Below are 21328 nucleotides of genomic sequence, written 5' to 3'. Positions count from 1 at the left end.
CTGCTTAGGTCCTGTTTAGATTGGGGATGAAAATTTTTTGGGTGTCACATCGAATGTGTCGGAAGGATGTCGGGAGGGGTTTTTACAAACTAATAAAAAAACAAATTACATAGCTCGTCAGGAAACTGCAAGACAAATTTATTAAGCATAATTAATCTGTCATTAGCATATGTAGGTTACTGTAGCACTTAAGGCTAATCATGGAGTAACTAGGCTTAAAAGATTCGTCTCGCGATTCTCAACTAAACTGTGTAATTAATTTATTTTTTTATCTATATTTAATGTTTCATGCATGTGTCCAAAGATTCGATGAAAAAATTTTTGGTGGGGAACTAAACAGGGCCTTAATTAGGAGCCACGTACAAGTAGAGCGCTGTGGCTTATTTATACTCGGCTTAGTAGACGTGCCGGCGTGTGCCGTACGTGCCGTCTAGCTAGCTAGGGGATCAGCACTTGTACGGTGTTAGTTGACGTCACGAGGATTAGCACACGGTACGACATGCTAGAGTAGTTGGCTGTAGCAAAAAGACTTTGGTCGGTGAATTAGTCCGTTACTCTGAAGTGCGCATAGCAGTTTCCTTTTAAACACATTATGCATGGTCGTTCACGATGCATATAGCAGGTTGGTAACAAAACCGGCTGTGACGACGAGGGTTATGGAACTGGTTGTGATGACCTTTCCTGTAGTAGTGTGTACTTGTCCTCTGGCTTCAATGGCCGTTTGTATCTGCCTGATTACTCGCGAGTCACGAGTCACAAGTAGAGCGCTGACCCATTTATACTCACTTAGTGGCCGTGGTTTGCTTTCTACTATAGTAATTACATGGTTAATTATATATATATATATATATATATATATATATATATATATATGGCGAGTGTTGCGGGCGGTGTGAGCATGAAGACGAGATGGCTATCGTGGAAGACTAGAGGTCATAGGTACTTGTCTGATTGTCTCATGGCAGTGGTTGCCGTACTGCTGCAAACCTTGCTCAAATTGTATAGGTACACTTGTATCCACCTTAATCCATTTGTGTTAGAGCAGAAAAATAATACCAGCTACAAAGATGTCACTGCTAGGTTGGTTCTAAAAAAAATGAACATTGTCAAAGGTGCCACTAAATGCGGGATAGTTGGTCGGTTACTGCTTCCAATCGTAGTCTAGCTAGTAACTTTGTTGCAATCAACTTGAATTTCTCTATCAAAAAAGAAAATGATTTAACTTAGTACTCTTGATTGAAAAGCACCTTGACGTTTTCTCCATCACTGACACCAAATTAACTCTTGATCGAAGAGCGATTTTGTCATTCCTGATTTGGCACCAAAAATATGAAATGTGACAAACTGGCAACATCAATTACTATGACAATGTTAGATCATGAGTGTGTCAAGAGGTATTTTTGAAACTGGTCTGATGTTAGATGTTAAGGGCTCAAGAATTGAAAAAAAAAGTAAAGTATATTTTCCAACCTCCAACTTACATCTTAGTCCGACAGTCAACCTTGAACTATGAAACATCCAACTTACACAAACCCTCTAACTGTTGAAATTGGACAAATTTAGTCCTCTAGCTGGCTTCAAAAGTGGTTTTCTATTTTCTACTAATAGAAAATTCTGGTTTCATCTCTACAAGTTTATACTTAATTTATTTTGAATCATAAAAATATGAAACTACTCCTTAGAATGCAACAGCTTAGATATTACTCCCTATGACCTTGAAAGCTTCAATTCCTAGAGTTGTCTTAAGTTAAACTTTTTAACTTTGACTAATTTTTTAGAAAAAAACACTATGATTTATAGTACCAAATTAGCACCATTAGATTTATCATATAATATATTTTTATAAGATACTCATTTTATGTCATAGATATCGATGCTCTTTTCTATAAAATTGGCCAAACTTAAAAAAAATTACGGATTCTATAAATTGAAGCTTTCAGGGATAGAGGGAGTAAATAAACAATTGCAGTTCTCTCCATTGTTCCCTTCTCCAATTGTTTGATCTCTAGTAGTTTCGGTTTTCTTCTAAAAATGTCATGTATCTATTGGTGCTATATTTAGAATTATTTAGATCTTACTTGTTTTAAATAAATAACGAGTGCAACTCCGAGAAATAAAGCAATATAGAAATGGAAATAAACAAATAATAAATACCTATATATAGATCATAAACTATTAGAGAACATTTTTAGAAAAAAAAAGTGGTACTAGTTTCACATTTTCCTGATTTAAAATAAACTATTTATGATTTTTTATAGAGTAAATCAAATATTTATTATTTTTATAGAATAAAAACACCTTTAAAACCAACACGATGACCAAATTTGTCTGATTTTAATACTTGGAGGATTATGTTACCCGGTTTCATAGTTTAAGGTTGAAAATCAGACTACCGTGTAAGTTTGAGGGTGGAAAATGTACTTTGCCCAAGAAACCCAAGAAATCAAATGAACATCTCATCCTTTCAGAGAATACTTTATCACATGTCCTTGCAATAAAGTTGCACATATGTGAAGTTCAGGGACATTTATCAGCAAAAGTTCCATCACCACTCATTATTCGAACCATATAAAGGTCACCCTTGTGTAATGTTCTGTGGTTATATCTCATTTCGGCCAACTTTCTAGTCAATTGAAATTTTATCATTGTATCTATCTCTCTATTTTTGCACTGAAGGACATTGCCCTGAAATGGGTCATCCTTTTTTATCGAAGTCAGCAGGGGAATCCTCAATCCATATTTCTTTTTATTTTAGACCTTTTTAAATCGCTCCCATGTGGTACGCAACCCCTTTTACAGGGTGATTTATTTTCTTTTCCAGAAAGAAATGGGTGAAACGTCCGCCTGTCATACATGGTCATCGGCTGTGTAAATTGGTTTTTGCAGAGGCAGCAGTCATCGTGTTGTGAAGTTTCAATTTGTCGAGACTATGTAAGTTGACTTAAAAAAAACAGCCCGAGTTGCTAGCCTCTGCCGCTCTGCGTTGCCTGCCATTTCCCATTTGTGGGCTTTCGTCGCTGCTGGCCATCAATGAGTGTACCTGTCGTCGGCGTTGAGGGGGACGACGACGCAGTCCTTGCGTGCTCAGCGGACGTCAAGGCACCACGGTTCTGAGATCTCGACAACCTTTGATGGGTGGTGTTGATAGTCAAATTTAACATCACAGACGTGATCCGGGGCTCTGTCAAGATTTTGTGTGCTTTCCACAGTTTACGTGGAACAATACAGCAGGTGCAGGGATTTTGACCAACACCCTATCGATATAAAGAGTGACGGTCGATTGTCAATACACATTGGATATATCAATCTACTACATGATTTTGCATCTACTATTTTCTCTCTAGTTTTGTTTTTTATTCTTCGTTGTCGTCTACTTCGTTAAAACAACGATCACAAGGTCCTAGGGACGGTCAGACCAACCTAGGGCAGCCCATCGTCGTTGTTCTTCTTGATGGGGTCCCTCCCAGGGGTATGGGGTGTCAGGCTCTAAGAGCTCTTGCCGGTATGTCTTGTGTATCGTGCTCCAAAGAAGACTCCCCTTGTGACATGTCATACGTATCGCGCTCATTGCCGAGGGTATATATGACGTTTTCGTGTGCGAACAGGTGGTAGCTACACTATCATTGTTCTTCTTCTTCACACACATGCGCACACACCATATGTCACCTCCTCGAACGTATTGTTGCTTACATCATTCTTTATACACACTCACATGCCACTTAAGGAGAAAACAGATCTAGTACACTCCAAAGTGTGTCTTGATACCCCCTTAACTCCTATTTTCTTTTACTTTTTTTATAAAATACACTCAAAAGAGTGCTTCACTTTTGACATATCCGAATGAGAACAAAGGCCAGTATAAAGGATGAATAAAAAGACATAAAACAATCTTAAAAAATAATAGTACATCAAAGACAAATCAATCGTTCTTTCAAACGTTCATTGTCTGCTAGAGTTTGAAGATTGCACTGGCAAAGAAAAGGGACACCTGCAAACACTCTTGCCAAACGTGGCTTTGAAGACCACAAAATCCACTCGCCATTGACAGCAAGATCTGATATCCACTGAAAAAGAATCGGCTGGAGATATCCCCTAAGGAACACATAGGCTTACAATCCTTCAACATCAAATAAAGTGTTGAAGATTCCGGACCTTATTGTAGAACAGACCAAAACAAGAGGTCAAGATTGCCGCATCAAAAGCCAGGCAACTACTACCTCTAATAAACAGACACACCAAATCCTAAGATCAGAAGAGGATCCACAGATCTGATAAACCAAACTCTTACTAGCCCTTCCGTGACACCAAATTGAACTTCATCGAAGTAGAGAGGGGCCGAACAAAATATCATCGTAGCCACCACCTCGTTAATGATACTAGAACCAAACTCTACATCAACAAGGATTCATAAACCTAATCTAAAACTACGAAGGAAAAAGAGATCAGATCCCGGCTCCTCGGCCCACTAGCGAGATCATCATCGGTTAGGAGAGTGAGGGGACCAACCCAGTAGTGGTGTATGCGGATTGGATCCTGATTTCTTTTACCTGAACCCAACAAATTCTCTTTACCGGCGAACTAAGTGTAGCTTAGCTGGTTGGGTTAATTATGGATCCACGACTTGACACATGTGTTCATATTTTTTTGATTTATTCTAAGATTTAACGTGCTACTCTTTTAGTGGTAGGCCACGTGACTCTCGAGTGAGACGCCTGTGATGACTTCGTCAATCTCGAGATTTCTGTGGTGACTTCATCAATCTCGAGATTTGTCAGTAGAGCTCAGTACTTGCTACTCTTTCAGCGGTAGGCCACGTGACTCGAGCGAGGCGCTTGTGATGACTTCGTCAATCTCGAGGTTTCTATGATAACTTCGTCAATCTCGAGATTTGTCAGTAGAGCTCAATTCTTTGGGGTGAGCATCTGTGTACCCAACAATGGTTCCAACTTCCAGTGACGCACATTTGGTCAATGGATGATCGGATACTAGAACCAACAAATCCATATCAAATATATTTAAACTCAAATACAAATTATCCGTTTCGTATATAAACCCCTCGGGTTCAGATACAAACTATTTATTCGGTCTCTTAAGTGTTAACCCTTCATACGAATGGAAAATATGTGTCAGACTTGTTTTTACCCCCTACACGTGCTTTTAAAATAAGTGACGACATACCATGCTAGGGGGGTGTAGTGGTCTCATCATGTTAGGCTTTGTTTTGAACATGGGATATTTTTCATGCACGTTCCTCTGTTTTTTCTATGAAACTAAACTGATTCCTATAAAATTTTTATGCTAATCCTATAAAATTTCTGCTTTTTAAACAGATCTAGAAATATTCCAGGCCACAAGCAGGCAAATTTTTGAAGAAGCAAAGCAACCTTTTCATCCTTTCAAAATTGGTGTTCAGTAATATCTTCTACCAACAGAAAACGGTGACTATTATTAACACAGACGTTTGAGCTCCTCCATTCTCTTTTCTTCTATTGCTTTTATGTTGCTATACATGTTGATGTGCTTTCCTTTTCGAAATTTCTATCTGGTCAACAAGGTTGTATACTTGTATACATAGTCACGAGCTGTCAATTTTCCCCTTTAAAGATTCACACGATGGAACTCGCTGCCCATTCCCGAGCTAGAGCAGAGCAGATGACCTTTAGCAGGACGTGGGGGTTGGGTGGGGGCCACTGGCAGCGACTCATCACGGATGGCTCCATAATAATAAGATGAAAAACCTAATCATGGAATTAAAGAGCAAATTGTTGCACAACAAGTTGATCAAAGCATAGTACAGCATAGTACGATGATGCCAAAAGAAAGTAGTTGTGTGTTAGGAGGATCAACATATCTACAATAAAATCTACATTATTATGTTATGAAAGGGAAACCATGCGATAGTTAGATCTTATTTAGAGTGGATGGTTTTGTGCGTGTTTGGAGCTAACACGCCGAGTTTCTTCGGTAGTCCACCGGAGAAATCACTAGAGTTTTCACGCAGTGCACCTGGATCAAACCGTAGCTACCAAAGTCATTACTAGAGAAGACCAACGATCCATGTTCATTATTATTACTATGATGAAACAAGTGTACTGCTAGATTAACCACAACTAATAACCATGTAAAACAAGCCATTACTATTCTAGAGTGTACATAAATCTTAAACAACCTTTCACGAGAAAAGGAAGAAAGAGAGATGTGGATGAGCCTCGTTGCTCTACACTGAGCACCGACTAGAATCACCTATTGTTTGCCTTATATTCCTACTTAATTAAAGGGAAAATGCGAGGAAAGAAAATGCAAGGGTTTTGTATTTAGGTCTGCACCTTAGATTTTCTAACATGTGTATTTTTTCCCCAACCTAGATGGAACCGTTTTGGATGAAAGTCCACTAAGCAACTTCTGGTTATGGATGTAGCCGTTTTCAACTGATACAAACATGCTCTATAAGAAAAGTACCTTTAACTTCTGTGAACTATCGTCATGGTTTTATTTTCTTCTCAAACTTCAAAATCGGACATAGCAGGTTCGCTTGTCTGAAAAGCCCTGGTGTCATTGATTTGTTGTGAGAAAAAAAACACTGCTAAATGGCTGGCAGAATCAGCAGATAAACTTAAGCGAACAGGCTCCCCTTAACTCTCAAAATCATTTAAATTATCTCTCTATCTTGGTTTGGAGTGCTTGTAAATGCCTGATGAGGTTTTCAAACCATAAAAATGTATTTAACAGTCTAAAACAATTTGAGAAAAATCGTAGATACATATTAGGACACGAAAAAAATCTAAATAACATATATTGAGTCGTGTAAATATCTCTAGGAGCTTCCACGAATAGATTTAGGTATAGATAAATGGAAAAATATCCAAAAACTATGAAAAAGGTCCAAGACATTCTAATTAATGTCTAAACACATTTGAAAACTTTTTACAAAAAAAAAACATAAGATATAGTCAGGGGGTGTTTAATCCCCTTCTATTGCAAAAAAATTTGGGTTTTGATTCATCATTTTGCAAAATAAAACTAAACACCATACAAATTTTTTTAGTAAAAAAATGGTTATTCTCCATTTCGGATTTTGGCCTCAAGAGGCTAAAAAACACAAGAGCCTCAAGAGGTCCTCATAAAGGCAATGAATTCTGCATTTTGGATGGAACTAAACATAATCCTGAAAATTTTGGCATTTTGCATTCTATCATTCCAAAGTATTTTGCATTTTGTATTTTTTTTTAACTAAACACCCCCCTCAATATAAATGCATTGCATGAATGCATTCAACACCGATTGGAATGTTTGTAAATTTTCAAAATGTGTATATTCATGATGGTTGCATCTTTTGTTTTTGTTGTGGAAATTTTTCGAAATGCATTAATACATCGAGCATATGTTTTGTAATTTTTTTAAATTTTTTCTATTTTTTTTTCATTTTCTTAGAACTAAATATAATTTATAAAAGCTCCTAGAGATATTTTCACGGGGTCCAAATATTTATTTATGTTTTCCATATCTTAATTTAGCAATAGAATTTTCTTGATATTTTTAGAAGATTAGGAACATCTTTCTAGTTGAAAAAATTATCATATATTTACAGGATCATTTATTTTTAATAACCAAAAAATACGAAATATACTTTAAAAATCTCTTCAATCTGGGATAAGAAGCAACTTAAACGGTTTAAATAGTTAAAGAATAGGACATTTAGTTTTATATAAGAGGGCGTTGGGGTAGGAAAATCAGGCGACGACCACGATGAGAAACTACTGCGCTACGCCGCGTGGCGCCGTGGCCCAGCCCACAGGATAATTGGATAAGGGACATGCGCGCCAAGCTCGCCGTGCTCGCCACCGGCGCCCCTCCGCCACCACGGCCGCCCCGCCTCCACCCCTCGCGGCACCAGCGGCACATCCCGCGCCGTCGGTCTCTCAAGCCGCCCCACTCTCTGCTCGACGGCGGACAGCCGTCGCCCCCGCCCCCGGTCCCAGCTTCGAGTTCGAGGAGGCGCGCCTGGCCGGCCGTCTCGGCAGCGCTCCTCGGTGCGGGGTTCCTCCTAGGCCCGCTCCTCGACGGAATCCACTCCCGCGTCGGCCTCCAGGTCTACGGAAACGGCGCCCTCGACGCCGGCCCCCTCCACACCCACGTCCTGGTGCCGCCGCTGCTCGGCGCGTTCTACCTCACCGTCGGCCTGCTCCACCTGTTCTTGGACCAGAGGGCGCCGGCGCCCCCAAGATCCAAGGCCACCGGGACCGCGAGGAAGACGGCGACGTCGCTACTGTGCGTTCTAGCTAGATACGCTCATGCCTCTTTACCTTCTACCATGCATGATGCATCGATCGAGTGCTGTGATTTGTGAATGATCCATTGATTTACGTGCGCAGCGTTCTTGCTCTGTTCATCGAGCTGAGCGCGGAGCTGTACAGAGCAGGGTTGCCCAGCAACGTGGAGGCCTACATCCTGTTCGCCGCCGCCGAGTTCGTGTGGGTGTTCCTGGATGCCTCCTGGCTGGGCTTCGCCATCGCCTGCCTCGTCGGCACAGTCTGCCCACTCGCCGAGATCCCATTGATCAAGTAATAACGACATTCGTTTAAATGTTTGTGCCATGCTCTCTGTAGTCTGTACCACCTGCTGATTCCGTTCATCTTACAGTTTTTTTTGCTAACATTCCCGGCACTGCCACTGCTAATTTAGTCGCATATGCAGATTACTTGGGTGCTGGAGCTATCCCAACGCCGACGTCCACCTGCTCGGCGAGGTACGTTTTCTTCTCCGTCAGGCAACAGGACCGGATCACGCACGCATCTATTTGTCCTATGTTAAATACTAGCGCGCGTCACGTCCTTGTGTTCAGGGGCTGGTGAGCTGGACGACGACATGCTACTTCGTCTACACCCCGTTCCTGGCGAACCTGGCGAGGTGGATCGATTCACGGCTGGCAAACGACGGCGACGACGACGACGACGACGGCGGCGGCGGCGGCGGCGGCGCGCAGGGAGACGACGACGAAGCAGCTCGGTCTTGAACAGCAGCATGAACTGCATGATTCCAGACTGAAGAACCATTGTGCAGCCAGCGCCTCATATACAGTTGCACGGTCCAGGCATTCAGAGCTCCCTCCCGCTTGCATTGCGCAGTGCCAAGCATCGTGAAGGTTGTTGGGTCATGCGAAGGTTCTCTGAGAAAATGGTCAGAGTAATACTCAGAGCATATGCCGTGCTGTTCCAATAAGCGTATGATGGCGATGCGACCTTAATTTTATGATGGCCGTAGCGGGGAGGAGGAGGAGAAGGATGGGCATGGTTGTGCGTAGCTTTTGTTATAATGATCTGAAAGCATGGCCGCATTATGTTGAATGAGATTTGTCTTCAGGAAAGGCACTCCAGCGACGTACGTACGTGGCGACCGGCGTTTCTGATACAGTTGGAAGAACAGTTTACTCTACTTTTCTCTCTGATTGAAGCCATTATGCCATTGACACTGAGCACAAGTAGTGTCTTCTTTAACACCTGACAAGTAGTGTCTTTTTGTGTTGTTCTGCTTTGGATGCACAGCTGAGAAATACTGAATTTACTAGTGTAAATCGCACTTCTCCACACCCAGTTATGCCATTGACACTGTGCACAGACTGACAGACATTAGTGGCAAATAACAGAAGGATTAAAAATTGCCAGTATGTTGTTTATTTGAAAGAATGGACGTATGGCTGTCAACTGAGCTTACTGCGTAGGGTGACATCTATGCGGCGTATGAGCTAGCTATCTAATTGGCATGTTCTATAAGAACACTCATCCTAATTAAGCACATTACGAACAATGGTGTCATCAGTAACTGAAGCCTCAAGGAAATGAGCTGTCTTAGAGCAGCCCAGCAGTTGGTATGACAGGAAGGGCACTAGTGAAGACGTGCACTCCACTGGCCAATGCAGTGCACAGGCTGACGTTCACAAAAAAAGAAAAGATGAAAATTCAGTTCAGTCAGGTAACCCACACACTGCAAACCACATGCAGAAACGAAGAAAACTTGTGCAATGCTGTTTTGGAGTAAAAATAAACAAGTATGAAAGCACAACCAGGATGTGTGGGGGGTGAAGGTGAACAAACACCGACAGGCATAATTTCAGGATACCTTCATCACGGCATCACTGCCAACTGCCAAGCACCAACCACGTCCCAACTGGCTCACCTACAGTCCAGCAAGACAACCAAACCCCGACCATGGCCTTTGTGTGATGTACCTGACAAGAAACAGATAAGCCTTGCACGAACACACAACAAATTCCTTGCAAGAAATGCAGATTCACCTGAAACCAGTAAACAAAAAAAGGCCCGTGCGCTGTCAGAGAGCTCGTAGGTCACTACTATATGAAGCTGTTAATTACTACGACTGCTGATGCTTGAGCAGGCAGTTAGTTGAGCATTGCCATCTTTCCACCTGCGTTATTCTGAGTAAAAGACTTTTGAGAGTAGATCCATCGATCGATCAATCCGCCGAACGATGGCTTCCCTCCTCCTGTTCCTGCGAGCCATTGTCGTCAGTGCCAATGACGAGGCGGCGAAGGAGGAGACGACGACGCATGAACAGCGGCCGGAGAAGTGGACGTTCGGGTCGACGACGCGTCGTCCGGCGACGGCGCGCTGCGACGACGGCGGCACGGGCACGGGCACGGAGGAGGAGGAGGAAGAACGGTGGCTGGTCTCCTGCCTGGAGTGGCCTCGCGTCGATCGCAAGTCGGCGTGGATGCAGATAGTTTAACCATTTACCCGATGACGGTCCATCTTGCTTGCCATTGCCATGTGTTTAATTTCTTGATGAATTCCCCGTCCGAACTTTTCGGCGTTGGTCAAGGCTGCCAGCAGCCTTGACCACGCTTGAGTCATTGTGACTTGAGACTGAGGAATGAACACCAAGCGTCAAGTCGTCTTTCCACGGACCACCGCTCGCTTGACCGGTCGAGGTCGTGAAAGCTCAGGTCGGTCCCGGAGTCCCCAGCGGGCCAGCTAGCGGTAGCCCCGCCGAGACCAGCAGACGTTGCCATGCAACGGCCAGGAGACAGATCGCCGGGCGCCGGCAGCTCAGGAAGCAAGTGGAAATGCGCGCGCTCGGCAGGCGGCACACAGCAGCAAGATCTCACCCCCATCTTCTCCTTCCCCTTGGCGCAACGTTCTGCCCCTCGCCCTCGGCAGGCGGCACACAGCTTAGCAGACACAGCAACTCAACAGCTCTGCGCAAGCTAATTAGGCGAGTAATTGTGTTTTAAAGTTTTAATGGAAGTTACTCTTGCCTAAAGGTCATTGTTTGAGTCCGGTGAAGTTTACTACGCATACAACTTTAACCCTCGAGTACCGCTACCGCAGAGCACAAGAAGAGATCTTGGTCACCATTAATAATCTGGTAATAGTGTCTACCTCGTTTTTTATGGGGCTTCTTGAACACCTGTTGATGCTTTTGTCGTGAGATGTTAAACTAGAGATGTCACTCTCTACGTGCTTGGTGCATGCAGTCCCTAGGAGTAATTAAGGTTATTTGCCCAGTATCATGGTGGAAAATTTAACATCTGCCAACACCCTCCCCTTGATGTTTGATGGTTAGGCCCGACGGACTCCTCGAGTTGTCGAGCTCCCTTGTCAGGGTGCACACACACCTATGTGTGTCCGAGCGAAGGACGCAGTGATGTGGCGAGCATCGACACTGCAACCGACACTGCAACGGCTTCAAGGTTGCACCGCCTCACATAGGAGAAAAGCTAGAAAAAAATTGAGAGGATTGTGGTGTATAGATTTTTACTGATGCGAATATGGTAAAAATTTAATTATAATCGTTATGTTTTTTAGGTGTGATCGTACCCACTGATCTCTACTCTACATAGATCTGCCTCTGCCCCGACGCTATGTGCCAGGTGCAGTCATAAGACATCCCCAGACTAGATCTACGCCAGACTCGCTTTAGGCGGCCAGCTTTGCCTACACTCAGAAGCAAGCTCAATCTAATGTGTCATGCTCCTATCCTCGTCTAAAGGTGCATGTGTAGGTGCGGTACGATGCCAGCATTTATTCGTCTTGGGGTGCTTGGCAGTTAGGTGGTTTCTCGGTGAAAGTCTAGCCCGGCTCATCACCGTGTCGGTGGTGGTGGTGTCCTAATGCACCTTGTTCATTCTTGGAGGTGTCATCGACGAACCACTTGCCACCTTACCATGTGTGGTTTTAGAGTGAAAAACCAATCTGGTGTCTTGGATGTACAATGGTGGCATCTTTCATGTCATTCTCTTCCTGAAGATGTCATATTTGAAGACCACCCCTTGTGGATGTTCATCCTTGCACATAGCTAAAGTCCAACTTCGATGATTAAACCCTTGATGTTTGCACAAGTTACTAACCAGCAAAATATCACTATCGGTGTCATTACTCTGCCATCATTCATGATCCTTGATTGTTTTGTCTCATCAAAGTTGGGTTAGTGAGATCATGGGCTCTCCTAAATCTCCTTGTTCTTGTATTTTCAGTCCTCCGTCCTTTGAGGCTTCCTTTCTCTCAATGAGCGTTGGTGGGTGTCGATTGGATTTCATATGTGCTTTAAAGACATTGTAAAATCGCAGATCAAAACTTAACAGTCGCTTGGAATGTAATGGAGGTTGCTAGAGCCCAGAGTACGGTCACTTGATAGCGGTATTAGTTGGTGAAGGCCGATGTGCTTTTTTCATGGGAGTTTTATTTATTTATTTATTTCCCCCTTATGTATTGTTTGGTGTGGTCCTCCACTCCTTTGGCTTTGGGTGTGTTGTGTTGGTGGTGGGCTCTCAGTCCACCCCTTATATTCAGGCGGGGAATCCCCCAACCCCCCTCCCTCTAAAAAATGGAAAAGGAAAGAAACAACGCAATAAATTGTATGTACCTGCACCTGGTAGGAAAATTTTATGCGAAAGCCAGGTACTGCGCACCAGTAAGGTACTAGTACGTGGATGCCAACTTTCCAACCGCCTGAGGAACACCATTGATACACAGTATATATTTTTTTCAGACGTTTCCTCTTATCACAAATATGAGTTCATTCAAACATCAACACAATCTCCAAAGTGTGACTTTGACTGTAAATATCTATAGAAATATATTTACGATCAAAGGAAGTAAACTGGGATCCCCGTTATTCTACTGCGCTCCAAGCATACGCGATTAGCACCACCAATCGAGGTACAAATTTCAGGGAGACAACGCCCCTTCAGCCCCAGTCGATGAACGGGAGGGGAGGATAGCCGCCTTCAGGAGGAGGTTGCAGTGACGGCGGCAGGTTGCCCCAGGCGGTGTGCCCCCCCAGTATGTTCCCTGGTCAACAATAACACAGGAATGAAACATTGCCAATGCAAACTCGCTAAAGGTAAGTGTGATGTTCATAAACGAGATAAATCATGATGGAGCATTTGCAAAACGGCGAACGCTATGGTTCCCTGGCAGGTGGCAGCTTAAGCACTTAAAGCATCGCAAAATTTCAGAATTCAGAGAAAGGATCAAGATCATGGTCCCTGCAGACCAGGAAGCTGACAACAGCTCCAAACCAAACAAATTTAAGGCCTTTAATCTGTAGGTCCTCCTTCCTAGTCATCTTGAGGCACCAACCGACAGGCCCGCTTCAAATCGAATAGCCTCGAAACATCCAAACGGCATGCGATCAGTCTCTGGTAGGCGTCAAATCACTAACCAATGGACCCGCTCGCACATGATCGTGTAATTTAGAACGTCCAAATAGGATGATTGTGTGGCAAGGGCCCAATTCATGGCATGACAGCTGACTAAACTGAGGATATGATAAGCATATAGCTTATCGCAAATCGCAATTCTTTCTGTAAGGTGGGTGCCAGAATTTAGAAATCTTATGTTGGTTCAAAGCAGTTTCGGAGGAGAATATATTAGTACCTTAATTATGTGTTTTCTTCTAAGAACAGGTGTTCTCTACTTACAAGTAGAAGTAGGTTTCATCTCATTCAATGGTCATCAACAGAATTTTCCCTTCATGGCATGTTAAATGGCAACCCAAATATATCTTTTAAAAAAAATACTAGATGGAAAAAAAATGTAAGTTGTAACACTAGAACTCTACAAGTGCAATTGTTTATTCTGGATTGGTGAGACCGTGAGACACCTACAGTTAAGCACACTTTTCATATATTTAGGGGGTGTTTGGCACTGCTCCACGAACTCTACTCCACCAACTCCACCATGAAACAGTTCCACAAAAAACTGGAGTTTCTGGAGTATCTCTTTAGGTGCTCTCACAACTCCACGCTTTTTCCTCGAACTGAATACGTGGAGCTGAAACCGTTTGGCTAAAAAACGTGGAGCGGAGCTGAAAAAACGTGGAGCAGAGCAGTCCCGAACACCCCCTTACTAGTTACTTGACTGAGTGGGTGGCGTATATAACTCTCAAATTTTCAATCCATTGTTTTCAAGTTCGGGCTTCATCAATAATACTGTAAACAATCTCTAAGCATTAACTAGAATGCAGAAATTACTTGTTTATGAAGCAAAATCCAACTAATAATTTCAAGGTTAGGCATGCAATTATACAGTTAACTATAACAATATTGTGTTGATAAGAATGTCATGCAATAAAAAGATTACCTGAGAAAGAATTTCTATCTGGTCCCTGGTATCCAACGAAATTGGGTTGGTTCCCAATAAAATCAGACTGCTGCACCATGGGTCCAGGTCCAGACCCTGAATGATACAAGTTGGAAACATATAAGGCCTATCCATGGACTAAAGCAACTAAAACTCAGCATTGTTTTAGTGACGGAACCAATAAACAAATGTTTCTCCAAGTTAAAAGCGCCAGATATTACCAATAGTAATTGTAAATATAAGCTTTGTAATGTATTCAAGATAATATAGTCATACCTAACGATCTATACCTAACAAGGCTAAAGGTTCCTTGCTGTCCTGGTCATGGGGTCGGTCATGCCCTTTTAAAGGGTTGTGGCTAGACAACTTTTCTTCTTTTTAATATAATGATACACACCTATCCTGCGTGTTCGAGGGTGGAAAAAAGATTAAATGTTCCTACACTCCAGCAGATTAGTGTACAGACAAAGATATCAAAAGGCTCTGCCTGGATTCCGCAGAGGGGCACAGATATCATCTAAAATCAATTACAGTGTCCATTGCTCAAATGAAACGGTATGTGTGGTAAACCAAATGTAGGAACATGTGATCTTCAGGAGGTGTTTCATTTTTAGAGTTCTTAGTTTTAGGGGGTGTTTCATTCAAATAGAATCTAGCCCAAATACAACATACAACTCGATGGATACTTAAAATTTTAGTGAGTAGATGTTCAAACAGCCCCTAAGTTGCCACCCAATTGTAGCCATGTATTAATTTATACCCTACCATATGTGTGAATGGCAGAAAAATGCAAACCCTTACCTGGTGCAGCTAATGCTGGATTGACACCATCTGGCTTCGGATGGAAGTACCTGCATGAATCCCCATACTTGCAAGTTCCCTGCAACATGAACGAATTGACCTCAAAATTCAGAGTGGCCTCTACGCAACGTGAGATGGCTCACCGTGCGGACAAAGTGGTGACAGATGCCCTTGGCGAGGGTGCCGTCAGGCAGGAGGAGGGAGGAAACGCCGCCATGCTGCTCTGCCGACGAAAGAAACAGAGGAGTCAGCCGGAAAGACCTGAACGGACCCGAGCGCGGTGGCAGATACGGTGTTCGACGAAACGTGCCAACCATAGAGCAGAGGAAGCGACGTCCGGGACGGGAAGGGGAAGAAGGGGAAGAGGAGGGTTGCCGGCTGACCTTGGTGGCGGATGGAGTCGTACCAGAGGGCACGGGCGCGCTGGTGCTGGACGCCCTGGAGGTGGCGCCTCCGGGCGGCGGGGGTGTCCTGGAACTGCTTGTCGCAGTAGTCGCAGTAGTACTTCCCCAAGGGCATCGGGTTGGGTGTTGCGAGTTGGCAGCTCTGCTCTCTGCTAATTTGCAGCAACAAATCCCACACAATTTTTTGGAAGAACTGAGAATTTCCTTGCTAATCCGAAGCCTAGCCAAAACCCTAAAGGCACAACCAAAGAAACATCTATAGTTGAACAGTCCAAAGCTAGATTGCAACCAGCAAGGGTATGACAAAAAAATGTCACCCACCAAGACTCAAGGCCTCAAAATCTAACCTGATACCAAGAATCTGTTTGGCATAACAACGGCTCTAACAACAGCTTCGATTGAAAAATTAAGAACCATACCAAACACCTCATGAGAAGAGGCAGAGGAACCACACCAACTTACGACGAAGAGCCGTTAAAAGAAAAAACGACTGGAGTGATGATGCTGATGCAGCCCTTTTCTGCTGGCTATAAAATCAGGTGATGCTAATTTGTTGTGAAAAAAAAAATACCACTAACTGACTGTAACAAATTCAACTGTAAATTCTAGTTTTTTAAAAGAGCTTTAAAACATATCTCTTAGACCCTCCCCTATATTCCTAAAATAGAAAATATAATAGCTAAACAGAAGTCCTCGTATCAAGTTGCTTTTAAGATATCTCCTATAGAAAAAATAGGAGATCTAGTGAAAATGATCACTCCTGAAGATGCACAAGGAAAGAAGCCATACGAAGGATCCCTGTTCGCTTAGAACTTATCAGCACTATATTTCAGCCATATTTTTCCCTCGCAATAAATCAGTATCACTCATCTCAAACGCTGCAATAGCACAACTTTCTGGTAGGAGCGATCAAATCAGAAAACTTCCAGACTGAACAAATACAGATGTAAATAACCATAAGATTTTCGCAACAATCAACAGCAGATACCATCGCCAGTGTGCAATAATCGACAGGAGCAAGGTGGTAGGCACTAGACAACAGGTAGCTAGGAATTCTGAAACAAAATACGGTAGCAGTCTGGGTCGGAGACAAGGAAACATGAAAAAACGAAGTGAATCCATACATAGATTCAAGCTACCATAAATACATTCATACTGCTCTATAACAAATTACAAGATCAGCTATGGCAATCTCCAGTAAGCGTCAGTTAGTAGGAAGGGGGTGCCGTTACATGTCACTGCGACATAGACTACTCAGCTACACAGGTCACATTGTCGTACAAGTAGATAACCTTGCATCTTCAACGACGGGCTCGCATGCCTCAGATCATCCAACATCCCAGGGGAAATGCACAATTGCAACCATAGGTTCAGTCTCAAGGCACAGCCATTTCACAATCCGACATAGGAGCATTGCTTCTTTGCATGTTCTGGAATCAATTTCGCAACAATGTCTGCTGGGACTCCTTTCAATTCTGCAAAACAGAAGTGGCAAGCATGTAAGGTGGTGATGTACAAAGAACAAACTGGTTGTCACAGCTATGATAACAATGCTGAATTGAGTAGGCATGAAACATACCGTGAGCCTTGAAATTGAAAAGGGGTGGCAAAAAGCGGCCATTTGGAAGGCGGGTATTAGGATCTCGAAGCTCATCAAAGAATGGGTGAACAAGTGCCTCCACCTGAACAGAAGATTCGTAAGGATCTTAGAAAATCATAAAGTCAAACAGGGGTAATGCCGGAGCTGGCACACAGGTCTAATACTATGACTATTTCCATCATGTAATGTACAATGACATGCACTTACAGCAGTGCATCTCAGATTTGGGGAGTACTGGAGTAGCCGAGAGACCAGATCAACAGCTTCTGGCGGCATCCTTTTGTGGAATACCTGAAAGATAAAATGTCCAAAAAGGCAATTAGTAACACAACAGCAACAGTTTTTTTAGAACTTTGTAACAAAATGTAGAAAGATTTGTACCTTGTGCCATGGGTGTGCTTTGATTTGTGGGAACTTAAACTCTGTGTAATTCGGGTTCATGCATTTAATCTCTTCCCTTGTTGGAGTACCAAGGACCTGCCATACATAATCAAATTAAGGGTGATCAGAATTTGTGCTTCTGTAGAAGATAATTTACAAGTTCGCAGAACTGACACCTACCTTGATGATTTCAACAAGTTGGTCCACGCCACTTTCACCCGGAAACAGAGGCTGTTGAAATAGTTCTTGTAAGACAGTGTGAACTGAAGACTTTTGTTGACTTGAAAACTTTTTTTAAAAAAATGGCAATAATATTTGAGACACCGTACCTGCCCTAGCATAAGCTCAGCAAGAACACATCCAGCAGACCAAATGTCAATCGCTGTGGTATACTCAGTAGCACCAAATATGAGCTCGGGAGCCCTATAGTATCGGGAGCAGATGTACGATATGTTTGGTTCCCCCTTGACCAGAACTTTTGCACTACCAAAGTCACATAGTTTAAGCTGGTGGGTGTGTGGGTTCACCTGTAGTGAAGTTCGAAAATCAATTTCAAAGTACAAAGCCATTTATTCTAGAAAAAGATACAGAAGCAAAATAGAAGATTTTCCAGCATACCAGAAGATTTTGTGGCTTAATATCTCTGTGGCAGACACCGATAGTACCATGAATGTAAGCCAATGCCCTACATATCTGCCAAAAACCAATACAATATCAAATATTGAAGAACAACAACCACATCCATTGGAGCAGCCAATATTTAGGTGAAAGGAAATATGTTTTTAAGCTTCAACTTCAAATGTTCTCAAACAGGATACAAAACAAGCTTTAAAGTATAGTTAAAACAATAGAAAAAACAAAAGGGACTAAATCATTACCTGGTACATATACAGCTTCACATAAATAAGTGGCATGCGTTGGTTCATCTTGTTGTGATGCTTCACAACTCGATGAACTGTCTCTGGCACATACTCAAGGACCAAGTTTAGATAAAGCTCATCCTTCTCAGTTGTTGAAAAGAAGCAATGCTTCAAAGCAACAACATTAGGGTGGTCAAGAAGGCGCATGGTCTGCAGCTCACGGTTCTTGTAACGCTTATCCTGAAGAACCTTCTTTATCGCAACAGTCTCACCCGTCTCCAAACACTTAGCCTATGAACAGGTGAAATGGCATTGCAAATTAGGAGAGACATTTGATTACAAAAGGCATTATGTCACATAAGATATGGAAGATCTAAAATATGTACTGCGCCATGGAAAGCAATGCCACAGACAGCTGCATAATAGAACATATCTAAGTCAGTTATAAGTTGTTGCAACTAACCTGGAAGACAATCCCAAAAGAACCTTGACCTACAATGCGCTCAGCCATGTAGCTCACTGTCTGCAAAAGCAACCAATAAATGCAAATTATTATACATACAAAAAGAAACTGAGAAAATTGATCAGAACAATTCCACAATCTTATATGCTGCATCATGAATATATTGGCAATATGCAAAAGTAGCACATCAAAATTATGATCTTGGCTTTCAATTATTAGATTCAGGCATGCACTAAAAACATGTAGAATAGTTGATAATCAAATGCAGGAAAGTACTCACCTGTTTTGGTTGACCATTCTTGCCACCAGTAGTCGTGACAATTATGTGCCCAGTTTCAGTCCCTTTCCCATTAATTATGGTTGCTTCAACTTCCTGCATTTGGCATTCACGTCAAATGTTATATCACGTTCCCATTTTTCACATAATCTTGAAGAAATTACAGTAAGCCCGAAACAAGATGTCATTGGATCTTCACCTTATCATCTCTAATCTTTATCTCGTTCATCTGATCTTGCAACTTCTCCACACCAATGCTGGCGCTGCTGCTGTTCTTGAACCCAGAAGGGGCTACACCAGCTGAAGCCATCTCTGAAGGAATCCAACGTGCAGCAACTCAGCTTTGCATCAACTCCCCCAACAGCAGCAGATCTATTGGGCTACCTGTAAGTGGATTAACAAACAAATCGATCAGAGGGATGGTTCTAGATATTGCAATGGCAGAATCGTTCGCATCCGCAGATGCTTATAATGTCTAACGAGCTGAACTTTGTCAACAAGTAGTACAGCCCATCCCTGGAATATAGGTAAATTATAAGAAATGATAACAAGTTCTTCCTAGACTTGCAAACACGGCTTAAGTCATGAGCCAAGCAGGCAACCGACAGAAAATATAGCAGAGAAATGACCGAATAGTTTACACACATTGCAAGAACCGCTCACGGTTTATCTAAACCGCGTAAAACGAAGCCAGTCGTGTTTACTGTACCCATGTTTAGCTATGGAATCGAAGGGATTTCTTATCTTGACCCTCCCCTCTGAAGATACTCACAAGGATACAGACACTATGTTCGTCCGCGAAGCAAGGCTTCGCCTTCTAAAGACTAACTTAGAATGTAAGGGAAAAAAAAGGTCGGCTGCACATGTCTCGGCTAGAACTCAAGCATTTCAAGGTAACGTGCTCCTCCTAACTCTCGGAGAGTCAAAGCAAATAATCCTAACTTAGGACCCCCTCTGAATCTGTTCAGGGGCATTTCCGAGCCTGCAACGAAAGGGAACAAGCAAATCGACAAAGAATTGATGGCTTAGACACTAATTGATGGATTTGATGTCGCATGGATGGCTAGAGCAGAACATACGCACCGACAGACAAGAGGAACAGAAGCCATGAGATCCGCGCTAGCGCTCTAGCCTCTAGGCTGACTTCAACATGAACAGAAACTCGGAGAAAGAGCGCATCTTTCACAGAACGATGCCTACTCCGCCAAGAACCCAGCAAACGCTCCAGAAATCGTCGCTAACCCACGCGAAGAGAACAGGCCCAACTTTGGCCGCCGAACGGTCCGCGCCACTCACCGGGAAAAGGCAGATCCCAGGAGAGGAGACGGATGACCAGAACTCCCAGAACCGCCAGCGGCGCACGCAAACATGGACCAAGAACGGAACGCCCATTCGCGCGCGGTCACAAACGACCAACAGAGAAGAACAAACCGGCAAATCTAGGAGCAAGAACAGATGGGTGTCCATACCTCTAACCTCCTCCTTCCTCCGCCAAAGAAATCTCTCTGTTCACCTCCGAGATTTGGTTCCTCCTCTTCGCCTTCTCCCTACTCCCCCTCCTCCTCCGCCTCCGCCTCTCTACCTCCCTCCCTGTGTTCTCTGGCTGCTCGCCCTGCTCCTCTCCCTCCCGTCCTTTCCTCCCCCTTTCTACCTCCCTCCCCCGCCTCTTCTTTCCGCTTGTCGGGACGCAGCAGAATACTGCTCCCAACGCGACGCAGCGGCCGAAATGATTTGTGCCTGCCTGCTGCCTGCCGAGGCCTGCAGTCAAAGCACCCACCACCACCACCACCACCACATGACACGACGCCCGCGCGCACCACCCCGCCCGCAGATCCCTCCCCCCTTTAACGCCACAGACATGTGGGTCGCGCTCTCCTCGGACCCACCTGTCAACCAAACAATATCGACACGAGTCACGTGCTCACAGGACGCCGGATCCCTT

The 21328-nt window shown here is 43.4% G+C and overlaps 3 protein-coding genes across 5 annotated transcripts; 1 reads left to right on the top strand and 2 right to left on the bottom strand.

The window, feature by feature from the left end:
- On the top strand, window positions 7738-9664 carry LOC8085800. Its single transcript, XM_002457524.2, has 4 exons — window positions 7738-8268; window positions 8373-8561; window positions 8695-8746; window positions 8843-9664. Exons 1-4 carry the CDS (start codon window positions 7814-7816, stop codon window positions 9011-9013), a joined length of 867 nt encoding a protein of 288 aa, XP_002457569.1. The 5' UTR covers window positions 7738-7813; the 3' UTR covers window positions 9014-9664.
- LOC8085799 (zinc finger CCCH domain-containing protein 3) lies at window positions 12983-16739 on the bottom strand. Of its 3 annotated transcripts, none has more exons than XM_021455454.1 (6): window positions 16127-16739; window positions 15716-16037; window positions 15545-15624; window positions 15402-15480; window positions 14601-14696; window positions 12983-13307 (listed from the first exon to the last, which is right to left on the bottom strand). In XM_021455454.1, the coding sequence occupies exons 2-6, from the start codon at window positions 15918-15920 to the stop codon at window positions 13204-13206; spliced, it is 564 nt and encodes a 187-aa protein (XP_021311129.1). In that variant the 5' UTR covers window positions 15921-16037; window positions 16127-16739; the 3' UTR covers window positions 12983-13203. The 3 variants fall into 3 exon arrangements, with proteins under 3 accessions (XP_021311129.1, XP_021311128.1, XP_002455379.1); XM_021455453.1 differs by having other exon boundaries at window positions 16153-16739; XM_002455334.2 differs by having other exon boundaries at window positions 15785-16739.
- LOC8072402 (glycogen synthase kinase-3 homolog MsK-3) lies at window positions 16831-21120 on the bottom strand. Its single transcript, XM_002455333.2, has 12 exons — window positions 20856-21120; window positions 19586-19770; window positions 19390-19482; window positions 19110-19169; window positions 18665-18937; window positions 18405-18479; window positions 18116-18313; window positions 17967-18017; window positions 17787-17882; window positions 17613-17696; window positions 17385-17487; window positions 16831-17280 (listed from the first exon to the last, which is right to left on the bottom strand). The coding sequence occupies exons 2-12, from the start codon at window positions 19694-19696 to the stop codon at window positions 17198-17200; spliced, it is 1227 nt and encodes a 408-aa protein (XP_002455378.1). The 5' UTR covers window positions 19697-19770; window positions 20856-21120; the 3' UTR covers window positions 16831-17197.

Source organism: Sorghum bicolor, chromosome 3, assembly GCF_000003195.3.
Source record: "Sorghum bicolor cultivar BTx623 chromosome 3, Sorghum_bicolor_NCBIv3, whole genome shotgun sequence".
Lineage (NCBI taxonomy): Eukaryota > Viridiplantae > Streptophyta > Magnoliopsida > Poales > Poaceae > Sorghum > Sorghum bicolor.
The sequence above is the reverse complement of the archived record's forward strand: the minus strand, read 5'-3'. Positions and strand labels throughout refer to the sequence as shown.